Below are 12709 nucleotides of genomic sequence, written 5' to 3' on the forward strand. Positions count from 1 at the left end.
TTTTTTACCACCCAAACTGAGACACACAGGTGAGATATTGATATGTTAAAAAAATCCTTACTAGCATAGATCATTACATCTGCTCATATGCTGTAATATGTTTGATTGCCATTATATCCTGCAAAAATTAGGAGCTGTGCTTGTCCCATCTTTAAACTGACAGATGATCTCTCAGACGTGGAGATTGGGGGGGGTGGACATAGATATGGATGCATTTATATGCTTATGAATATAAAATATATAAAACGATGTGGAATAAAATATGAAGCAGGTTAAGCTCAGAATGACCACAAGCACAATGAAATCACAAGTGAGTTATGAGTACCAATAAAACTTTTATGCAACAGCATATTATCATGTCTTCTGCATCTACTGTGTCTTCAATAGAAAATTTACTTTTGAAATGTTGTGTACACCGTTTTAAAATTATACGATGCTATTTATCGTAGCCTTTCAACTGTAAAAGCAGACCTGCTTTATATCAGTCCATCTGAAAAGACCCTAGACAGAAAAATGATATATATTTTAGAAACTTCCTATCTAAAGTAGCATTAGTTTTCTAGTCATTAAATATTCTGTTTATATGCTATTGCATCTTAGAATTATCAAGAGCTAGCAGCTGGAAACCTCTTTGTCTTCTTTAGTGGACTCTGTATGAAAATTGCTTTAGAAGTATGTTCTTAGGGGAATGCATGAAGTTTTACTATTGTATCATGACATCATCCTTTGATATTGAAGAGGGATGCGCTCTGATCCAATTATCTGAGCTCTTTCCCCTTCTCCACAGGCATCGAGGAGGGAGCAATCTTTATGTCTCTTGGGTATATTTCACACTTCGTTATTTCCTTATTGGTAGCATAGACAGCATATGTAGATTTGCTTGTCTGTTGGGAGACTTCATCTAAGAACTAATCCTCGTGTAAGACACATATAATATTTGATTTCTAGGTGCTTTCTGAATGTGGAGTCAATGTAGTAAACATGGGTACAGTTTCTCAACTTCAATTCTTTTCATTAGTAGGAATTTCTAAGTGTTTGCAGGCTGGTTTTCCAGCAAGTTCATTTCTTACCAAGAACTACTTCTAATGTTAATGTCATATGACACGGGCCCAACATGTGATGTCAGCACCACTGCTTTCTACTGTGAGCTTCACACCTCTTATAAAACATTATTAGGATGGTCAATGCCAGCACTTTCCTCTGTTAAGAGCATCCAATGATGAAGCTGATGTTGCCTATCAGAATCACAGGTGCCAGAGATGTTCAGGGCATATCTAATGAATTTTGCATTCTGCTGAGGAAATTGCTGTTCCTAAATTAAGGACCCATTGTATCAGTGGAACTTTGGTGTCCAATATTACTACCACAGTGTCCAGTTTGTCTAGTGGTAGAACTGCATGGTGGAGAAATTGAACGTATATGTACTTTTTGCCAGACGTCATTTCTAAACTTAGCAAAATGCACTGATGCCAAGACTTACAAACTCCTAGACTTGACTAACTTTGTTAGTATTTTCACAAAGAGCAGTATACAGTATGGCTGGGAGGAAAGCCATGTTTACTGATATTACCATTTCTTTAGAGTCGCTTTCATACATTTATTAACTTCCCATCACTTGTACGCTGGGATTTTTTTTATTCTAGAAGTTTAAATACACTTAGATGGCCCTGAAAGCCACCTGTTTACTTAACAGAGAGCCTTGCTTTTCAGCTGAACTGACTGCTATTGCAAACCTTATCAATCCAGTAATGCATCATATAAGCTTATGTTGCAATACGTTATTCAGTTTTAGCAATCTTCTGAACATTGTACAGGATTTGTAAACTGCGCTTTCAGTCTTACGTGTTGCTGAAGAATATTCTATCACTTTTCAATTCCTAACACCTTTCAATTTCAAAAGTCTTGTTTGTCACTTAGAATATAGCTTGTAATTTTCAATCTAGCTGTGAGCTGTTCAGATATATCTCATAAAGAGATGTAGGTTTTTTAGTATGGAGTTCAATAGAACATTGTATCTTTATCTATGGCTAAATAGATGGCATTTCTTTCTGGTGTTCTGATCATTCACCACCTGTATTCCTTAGCTGTCTTTTAAAATATAATTGCTAGTTGTACATAACTGTGTAGAGAATATAAGTTTTTAATCATTCTCAGGGCAGTGTGATGCATTGGTGATCTGCCCTTTTAATTCTGAGCAGTATCTCAGGCAGAGATAGCCGCAAAAATGTACATAGGTAAGAATATTAAAACAAAACAATCTCTTCTGTAGTTTAAGTCACCCCCAAGTTAGAAAGATAGGTGAATAGGAGTCTCAGAGTCGTTGTTTTAAATTTACTTGTCTAATCTACTTCATAAGCTGTAGTGATTTTGTAGACTATTCAGTAATGAAACCCAAGGTTTCAGTAAGAGTTGTAGAAACTTGAGAGAAGTATTTGCTGTTCCATTTTACACTAGTTGTATTCAAATTGGTTTTTTAAACCAATGGGTATTTAATGGAATTTTGACTGTAATTTCATGCAATTAATAAGTAATCAAACAAAACAAAGTAAAAATACATCCCTTTTTGAGGATCTAGAACTGACTGGTAGACACAAATGTCAGCACCAACCTCTATTTACCAAGATGTGGATAACATGTACAGTTGAGACTTGTGTCCTAAGCTGAAAACTTTACTTTGTCTCCCAAAAAACCCTTACATAGAGTGGGGGAAAAAAAATTCATACCTGTTCTTTTTATTGTTTGTACATTGATTCTTAATCCTCTGGCAAGTTTACTGTGCATTTCTTCATTTGCTTCAAACCACACAACAAACAGTGTGAATCCATTTTCTCTTGCAAAGCAATTATATCAGATATTAACAAAGAAAGAAAGAAAGAAACTGAAACTTGAGTTTTCTTTGACTTTTGGGAAAAAAATCAGGGGAAGACAACAGCCTTGATGACCCAGTGTCTTCTCAACGTGTGTTCAGCAGTTGTACACAAATTAAGTAGTGCACGAGTAAAATCTGAGTTAATTTTAGGCCTGGCATATGGGTGGTAGCAAGCAATACATTAGTAAACCTGGAGTAAATGAGCGTCCTTGCATATCCACCTGTTCTGCATAAAGCAGGAGGATCTCTCTAATCCAGAAAGCTGTGTAGGAGTCTGTCATATGTGACGTTGAATTAAAATTGGAAAAATGAAGCATGTAACTCCATTAACTGCTTTCTTGAATCTCTGACAATGGTTACTGTTTCCACAGCAAGGCCAGCTAAACAAGTCACAAAGATTAACTTCTTGAAATCTCAGTAGGTTTGCATTATTACACCAGACTTTAAAGCAGCTTCTGAGCCACAGAAGTATATAGCCTGTCTGGTCATATTGACTACCGCTACAGCAACCCCTGTCAGTGATAGCACATACTTCAGACATCTGAATCTAACCCCCTTTCCCATGAGTCAGAATTTGGTACAAATTTGGACAAAGATGAGTTTTCAGTGGGTCAGAAGAAGCAGTGGCATCAGTATAGATAAAGCCCATATTCTTAGGAATCCTTTCTTCTGTCTGGCAGCAGAAAAATAAAGGACAGGCTAATGATAGAGTGGATGAAATGAGCTAGGAGCAGTTATGTAACATGTCTACAACTAAAAATAAAACACTATTATTAGTTTTAATTATTCAAAAATTGGAGTACCGTTAAATGTATCCTGTAGTCTATACATCCATTCACAACATTTTTAAAATGTCGTAATGTACACTGAAAATCAGCAATGAAAAAGCAAGTTCATTACATGTGACATAACACTAATATTGACGAATGTCCTCCTTTGTTTATTTTCTTCAGTTTACAAGCTTTGAGAAAGGAAAAGTCCCGAGATGCTGCTCGCTCTCGCCGGGGAAAGGAGAATTTTGAATTCTATGAGTTGGCAAAGTTGTTGCCGCTGCCTGCAGCCATTACCAGCCAGCTTGACAAGGCATCCATCATTCGACTTACAATTAGCTATCTGAAAATGAGGGACTTTGCTAATCAAGGCGATCCTCCATGGAACTTGAGAATGGAAGGACCTCCACCTAATACATCAGTAAAAGGTATGGCCTAAATACATTGTTTTGTATTGACTATGGCAGCCTTTAGTAACCTCTAAATTGAAATTTTTACCATCATCCTTTCTTCTTTCCCTGCATATCAAATCCTTTAAAGGGATACAAATGTGGAAATCTGAGGTCTGCATGAGAAAGACACCATGTGAAGGTGAAATAAACCTCTTTTATTTATTTTTATTTAACAACAAACCTACTGACATAAATAATAAAACAGTAAGTCTTTTAGGTAACATACATTTAACTGTTAAAAAAGTTATTTAGCAATGATTGTGTTGTTTTTCTTATTTTAATATTTTATCAATGGGTGTATTTGAGGGAAACGTGTTATTTCTTGATGTGAGGACTCAATCACTTAATTTCCATAATTAAAGCTTAAAGGCAGAATTGTGTCTTCAAGTTCATGAACATAACATCAAAATTTTTAAATTTTCAGGTTAGAGACCATGATTTTATTCATCAATTTCAATGCGAATAGAATTCATTTTGACTTCTGAGCCTGTAGGCTCAACACTTCAGCCCATATAGCCTGTTTTCAATATTGAACACCCTTTTTTCATCTTTAAACAAGTAGTAGGGCAGCAAAAGTAATGTTTTGGTCATGAATCGCCATACAAGTCTGGTATTAGAGGAATCAGAACTTTGATTTTAGAGGTTATATGTGTATTGTTCCTAACTAGGGTTTCCAGTGACTTGTATAAACTGAACATTTTTGTGTAATTTTTTTACTTATGCTATTTATGAAGAAGAGTCTGATCTTGCTGTTTGATAAATATTATAAACTAGTGGTTTATTAAACCAGAAATGCCAACAAACGGTTTCTGGTACTGCCAGTGAAAGGAGCTTTTAGTTGCTCTTTCACTTAAAGGAAGAAAGATTAGCTAAGCAAAGTTATAATTTTCAGTGGACAGAGATAAACATGAAGGGCAGCAACTGAAGGACTTTTGGACTGATGATTTATTAGTTGGATATATTTGCATCATTTCGTTTATTTCATTTATATTGTCTGCCATGTCATGTATACTTTTAGTGAAGAAAAAAAAAGGATAATTACATCATCCAGAGCATGAGTATAACATGGTTCATCAGCCTGCTTATATAATATGCAAATGTTCACCACTTTTTCTGAATGAGCCCTTTGGTAATTAAGCAATTGTTTCAAGTTGGATATAAAGTGAACTTGCTCCAGGATCTGTGATCTATCTATTGAAATACATAATTCTTCCCAAAATTCCTGTAGCTAAGCTTCTACTAGATGTCCTGTGTTGTAGAAAGTGATCTCTGCAGATCTCTGTGTATGTTTTCAGACTACCTGAGATTTGTTTCTTGTTATCCTCTTGTGGAATAAGAATATATATTTGAATACTGACGCTTCCTTTTGGGCAAAGATTCTGACAAAGGGAAGATTTTTGAGGGAAAATTAAACCTTATTCTTAGATATCAGCATAACTAACTGGTCTAAGTTAACTCGTTCCTCCCTGTAAAAAAACTTAGGTAAACAGTTAATGTCTTTCCAACCTCTGATGAGTTAATTCACATTCCTCTAAGCATAACGGCTATGTAGGGGATAAAGAAGGATTTTTGCTTTTGATAATATTTGAGTAGGGTTTCTTTATACTAACTAGGATTGTTTTTTTTTGTTTTTTTTTGTCAGAATATTGAAATGATAATTATTACTAGTAAATGGTGTTTCTTTGTATATGAATTCACTATAAGCGGGATTAACTGTATAGTAGAAGTATATTTTATTGCTTCACCAGTTCTCCTTATGTGAGTCCTGTTAACACATTCTGATCAAACATTCATGAAATTACATCAAAAGAAATTCATTTTCATTTATTAAGGTCACTTTTGCTGCCCTTGAGGAAATTCATAAGGATAAACAAGCTCATATAAATAGTTAGCAGCTTTGTATGGAGTATAGTTGATATTCCTACAATAAAACATTAGACATTGTACTTCGTTCATGCCCAAGCAATCTCCTGAATAGACTCAAAGATATTTCAAAAATTATATGAATAGTATAGGGTGTACAGAACAGCTTTTTTTTTTTCTCTCTCCCGCACTTCCTCTTCCCCCATCTCTACCCAATGTGGTGGTCTGCTTGTGTTAATAATTAAATTTCAAAGCTTAGTTTAAAATTTGTTCCCCAGTACTGTACAGCAATTTATTCCTTTTAATTTAGGATTTCATAAAGGTCCTTTACTCTGCCCTGTATTTGTCACAGCTTCCCTGAAAAGTTTATGAAAGATGATGAGTTTGTTCTCTTATGCCTATTGTGTAGTGATCGCTATGAGTTTTGCTTGCAAATGAACTCTAAGGTGACTCCATATAATATTTTCAGAGTCAATTACTTCATGGAAATATCTTGAGCAATTGGAAAGTAACAGATAGTTTTCTCCATTATTTTAGAAATATCTATTGTTATAATACAGATCAGATCTACAATGAACATTATGCATTATTCAAGAAATGACCAGGCATTCTCAGCAGTGTTTCAGCTAAATAACTTATGATTGTAACCTTTAAAGAAATATCATTGTGGTGACTATTGGTAAATCATTTCTCCATTCATAGTAATCTTTATTTAGAGGCTATCTAGAAACCATTATATCTTTTATTAATCTTAAAAGCAATAGCCAATGATTTGACATTTGCTAAAAATGGATAAATCTTCCATCAGCAGACTTCAGTCAATTTTTTTGGTGCATTGTCTAAGGCTTTCTGTATCTAGGAAGTATTAGTCCTCATAAACAAATACATACACAACTTGCAGCAGGTGAGTTTAAAGATTACAGTTCTTAAAGATCAGGAAATTATTCTTTTATGGCAGAAGTTGAGCAAAAAGTTATTTAGAGTTAGGAGGAATAATATGGTTGTTCTTTGCATACTACGTACAATAAGCTATGAATAACAGCACAATTTCCCTTTTTCCCAGTACTCTGAAGTTTTTGAATCTCTGTATTTAAGGGAAATATTCTGAAGAGAAAAGGGAGTTAATTCCTAAGCAATTTTTTTTTTTTTTGCAAAGAGACTTTTCTGAAAGTTCTGATCTGGGAATGAAAGTATTTTAATAGGGTGTACAATGTGTTCAGCCAGTAACATGACGTGTCACTTGAAGTCCTCCAGTGTATTCTGATGGCCTCACACAGAGCAGGCCCCATAGTACTTTTACAACATCGGACTGTTGTGAGCATTTTCAAATTTTGAAATATCACTGTCTGCAAATGTACTGTTGTATTCTGTGATGTGTGCAATATCTGTGGCTGATGTAAAGTCATACCTTGTAATTGTTTTTCTTGTTTTGGGACGCCAGTACCAGATCAGAATCACCATCACTGTAAAAAGAAGGCTCCTATCTCTTAATGTTTGAACAGGGTACCTGACACTTTTCATATCTTCTTCTTTTGAAGCAGCAATTAAACTCAGTAGTCTGTATCTAATTCTCTAAACGCTGTAAATTTGCCATGATTATTTTCATGCTTTTTTTTTTGTTAAACTGAGGTGTGTATTTTTGTCTTTGGAGATGCAAGCATTTGTGTTAGGCCATGAGTGTATTTCCTGCTAAATTATATGACATGGAAATTAGAGCGTGTAAGACAAGTTTAGGCATCTTTTTTCTTTGACTGAAAAAACAATTAAGGGATTACCTGCAGTCTCAAGCTATAAGTTAGTTTGTTGTAAATGTGAATTTTTTTAAAGCCAAAAAATTATGTATATAAAATTATCTTGCTTATCGTCTGTCATGAGAGATGATGAATGAGATTCTCTAAGGAGTGAAAAAGACCTCAGTAAAAGTAGTGACTGTCAGGCTATATAAAGACTTCAAACTTGCATATTTTTCAGAGTCAGTTATCAATGCAAACAAAGTACAAAAAAAAAAAGGTTGAAAAAGATCTTGATGTTTTAACATACTGTGGAACTTGGGATTGAATTTGGTGCTTTGAATTTTCTGAGAAAGAAAATAAGCAATAATAATAATTAGAAAGTATGGTAAATGTCATGAGATTATCTTCATTTATTTAAATAATTTTATCTAGTTATTTTTATGCTAGATAAGTATATATTTTGAAGAGATAAATAAATGTTTCAGTTCTGAATCGTCTCATTAGATAACATTATCTGTTGTCACTCTCTTGTTTTTTAAGCTGAATATTGTCTTCTGAGTAGAAGCAAGATAGTACAAGCCTTCCCCTGTTAAACCACACAGGCTTTCCTCTGAGAGCGGCCTTCCCTTCTGAGTTATTATGCACTTCTCTCTCTTAGAGAAACCATTCACTGAGGTGAGGAAATAAAAATCACTTTGATCTTCACTGTTTTTGGTCCAATACACTGTTTTTAACTGTCAGACATGAAAAGATCAGATGGCATAGCAAATACAGCATAACACGGATGATTTGGCATTATTGTTTACCATGAAAGGGGTCTCCAGATCTGGTTGTCCTGCTTCACAGAGATCTTCTGTTCTTGTGCTGGAGAAACCTCGAGAGCTCTATAGTTTATTCCTCCTTATCTTGCAGGCATTTTTCTTACTGAGAGGAAAATCTGATTACTTCTGATGTGAAAGCCTCTATGCAGTGCTCTGGCTGCATAAAAGTATGAAACACTGTTTATAAATGTAATACCTATCCATTCTAAACCTGTTTGTTTGGTCATAGGAGTAGCACCACGGTTGTGGTAAGTTGTTTAATTATCTGTCTTTTACATAGGTTAAAAGAAAAAGACTGTTAGGTGGAGTTTGAATGTAAGAAACAGGAGCTGGAATTTTCAGGCAGTGTTTATGTTCTTTGTGAGAATTATTTATGGTTTTCTAGTAAGAAAGATATGGAACCCAGAATAAAGTAGCTCTGTTTGATTCTCATTGTGGTAGGTAAGGTGAATTGAACACTGGATTCAGAGTTGGTGGTTGCCTAGTGAGAAGAGATCATGACCTGATTGCTTTCATTCTCGGCAAATGGAGTAGGGTGCCAACCAATATACTTGGTCCTTTCCAGGGACTAATTGTCTAATGGAGAAACTTATATGTGAAATTGATTGTGACAAAAAATTTAGATGGAAAAATTAGAATGAAAGTTGGCTAGAACTCTTAGAGAAAATATTATATGAAATGATGATTTCTTGTAAACCTCAAGATATAAAATTACATACTTTTTCAGAATGAATGCAAGTAATTTAAAAAAAATAAAAAGTATGTCAATTTATGAAAAAAATAGCAAATAAAAGGGGAATATCTAACAATTAAGATAAACTGGAATGTCTAATCTGCCAAAAGTTTACAAAGAAAAGTAGATACATTAAGGAAAAATCTAGAGGAGGTAGAAAAATGAAATGGAGATCTATTGTCCAGCATGTCAATAGAACTAAAAGTATTGAGACCTCATGAGGCTGGTATGTATCACAGAATCATCATAGAATCATTTGAGTTGGAAGGGACATTTAAAGATCACCAAGTCCAACTGCCTTGCAATGAACTACAGCTCAATCAGGTTGCTCAGAGCTTTGTCCAACCTGACCTTGAAAGTCTCCAGGAATGAGGCACCCACCACCTCTCTGGGCAACCTGTTCCAGTCCTTTACAATCCTTATTGAAAAAAAACCTTCTTCCTTATATCTAATCTAAATCTCCCTTCTTTTACTTTGAAATCATTTCCCCTTGTCCTGTTGCAACAGACTCTTCTAACTAATGTCCACTGATGCAGTTACACGAGCGTAGAAGGCCACACTACCAGCGTAGATTGGTCAGTCAGGACTTGCCCTAGCTGAAGCCATGCTTGTTGTCTTATATTACCTTCCTCTTCCATGTGCCTTAGCATAGCTTCCAGGAGGATCTGCTCCATGATTTTTCCTGACATAGAGGTGAGGCTGACAGGTCAATAGTTCCCTGTGCCATCCTTCTTACTCTTCTTAATAATGGGTGTAGCATTGTCTTTTTTCCAGGCACCAGGGACCGCCATGATAGTTGTGTAGCTGGAAGAAGGCAGCTTTATGAGCAGGCTCTGTTTGATCAGGCAGCCTGTAGTGTCTGTGATAATGAACTACTGATTTTTTTATTTTTTTGAGATGGTACTAATACAACTTTAACAGCCTGAACTTTTTTGTTTTCACCAACGTGGATTCCAGTCTGAGTGATAATGGAAGATGTGCCATTGTTTATTCCTCAGTCCATGTAACACTAATACACACTTCTGAGCTTGATTTGTTCCACGTGTACGTTATTACAAAGAATCGCAGTGGACAGCTCATCTTCAAATACTACATTTCCTAAACAGGTAAACATCCAAACTGTCAGATTTGCGAGAAAACTGGATAATATAGTAAAGAACTGTTAACTAACTGGACAACAGTGTGGTGGCATACAGTAGGATGAAGCCTGAATAAATCAGTTGGCATGGATAACTTGTATAAAGGGCTCTAAAAACTGTGAAAAGATATTTGTCCCCTTAATTTTAAATAAATCCTTTGATATCATGAAAGTTCTAGATAGAAAAGACCACTAGGAAACAACTTTGGAACAAAAAAATAGTGGAATGTTGTGAGTTCAAAAGATAGTGGAGTAATGTGGGTAACCATTGATTAGTTAGTCTATCATCAGTGGTAAGGAAATTACCTGGAAAATTCTTGTAGCTATAAGAAAAGGGTAAAATTATATTTTTTCAATAAACATGCATAAAGCAAAAGTAGATTTGTAAAACAAAACCTATTTCTCTGAAATTAACAATATACAAAAAACTTCCCTGGATGTAATGCATCCTATTTTATTATGTTGGCCCACAGTGTCAGAGGCAGATTGTGTTTTGTAGCTGAGAATTTGCTCTATCAAATAGTATTATTGTGCTCTTTGTATCTGTTGTATTTTCCACAGAAATAAATAGGAGGCATTACTTTGAGAGCAACATATCTACATAGTATAGTGGAATATTTTTAAGGCTTTCCACTTACTACTTCGTAAGGTTATGGTTTTAAAAAACTAGGGAAATGTTAGCAGATCATAGTCTATAAGAATTTACTATATAACTCATCTTGGAAAACATATCTAAGAGAAAAGTACAAAGGAGCTTCTCTGGGTTTCTGCAGAAATCACAGTGGGTGTGATCATCAGTAAACTGGCAGTAAATACGGCATCACCGCTGATTTAAAATTTGCAAATTACAATGGTGTTTGGGTCACTGACAGTGCTCTATGTAACTCTTTAAATCAAACATCATAAAATTTATTTCAGCTGAAATGATTAAATAGAAAATTATATGTATATTCCTAGTATTATTATATATTATTTTTATTATAATATTGGTCATTTTTATACTGACTATCCGGAATTACAGGCTACTGGCTGTTGCTTTGTAGTTAATTTTATTAATGAAGGTTTGAAATGCTTTGGTTTTCTTGTGATGCAGAACAGGAACAATGGGGAAAGCACTTGAAGTTCAGCTCTTGTTTCTTTTGTATGAGCAAGGGCATGAAAAGAACTTGCCCTATCCTTTCAGTACCAGAAGAAATGATAGAATGATTTCATTTCCAGTGGTGTTTTATTTGTATCATAAAAAGTTCTATCCATCACTTGTGTGGAGACACAAAGCATTTACTGATGTTAGCAAATTAATACTTTTTCTAAAATATTGTCAGTCAGATATCAGTGCCTACAAGAGTTGTTTATTGCTAGAACTCCACCTTGCAACTTAACCATTAAATAGCAAAAGAACCAAACAGTAAGTATTTATAAGGACAAGGAAAAAGAATAGGTGATTTTAATATATTTTCTCTTATTCCAATCTGCTACTAGTAACTATTTTCATTCGATTGAACTGCAGTTCATCTTCCTCCTTCTCTTCTTGTGTTGTTAGACCAACTTGGTCAATTTTTGCATTTTCATTATGTTCTTTTAAGACAGCTGATACTTGATATACAGTTTATTTCATTTATTTTTCTTGAACTATCTTTTTTTTTTAAGTTCTTATTTGGAGTGCTAAATAGGGTTAAAGACTTCCTCTTTCACACAGCTTTAGCGTTGATTTCTGTATATCTGCATTTTTCTCCATGTTTGCAACTACAGTTCTTGAATTCTTGATGAAATCTTAGTATTGAGAAAACTCATAAAAACTTGCTATTTAAAGAAAAATAAAAACGTGATTAACCATTTGCTTCAGTCCTTTTTCCTTCAGTTTGTATGTCCATTGATAATAATCCACTGTGCCATTTAAAATTCACATCCTTTCCAGATAAAAGATGGTGGATATTGTAATTCTATACATAGCTGAAAATACTGAGAATGTGGGCTGTGTGGGTTGTGGCAATGACATGGGCTTGAGTCTTGCAGTAGTAAATTTGTCAGGAGGAGAATTGTACTGATGGTTGCATTGGCTGCAAACTTGGTGATGATGATAAAATGAGTCAGGGAAAAGTTTCAACTTAAAAACAAATTAATTTCCCATCATATAATGGCACATATTGTCAAGAAAAGTTAATTACTCATCTAGTAGAAGTTTCTATGTAAAACTTGATGTTACAACAATTCACTTTTCCAAAATGTTTCCATATGATTTTACATTCATGTTTTTTGTTGCGCAGGTTAACTCCAGGTGGTCTTTTTTTAGAGGCATGAACATCTTAAATTATTTGTGCAACCTACATAAC

At 34.6% G+C, this 12709-nt stretch overlaps 1 protein-coding gene across 1 annotated transcript in view; it reads left to right on the forward strand.

Annotated features, from left to right (window-relative positions):
- NPAS3 (neuronal PAS domain protein 3) overlaps nt 1–12709 on the forward strand; it is a 552805-nt gene that overhangs the window by 130956 nt on the left and 409140 nt on the right. Inside the window, exons 3-4 of the mRNA XM_031553767.1 lie at nt 3823–4067; nt 4180–4308. Coding sequence (XP_031409627.1) covers nt 3823–4067; nt 4180–4308 — 374 coding nt within the window. The remainder of the gene's footprint in view (nt 1–3822; nt 4068–4179; nt 4309–12709) is intronic.

Source organism: Meleagris gallopavo, chromosome 5, assembly GCF_000146605.3.
Source record: "Meleagris gallopavo isolate NT-WF06-2002-E0010 breed Aviagen turkey brand Nicholas breeding stock chromosome 5, Turkey_5.1, whole genome shotgun sequence".
NCBI lineage: Eukaryota > Metazoa > Chordata > Aves > Galliformes > Phasianidae > Meleagris > Meleagris gallopavo.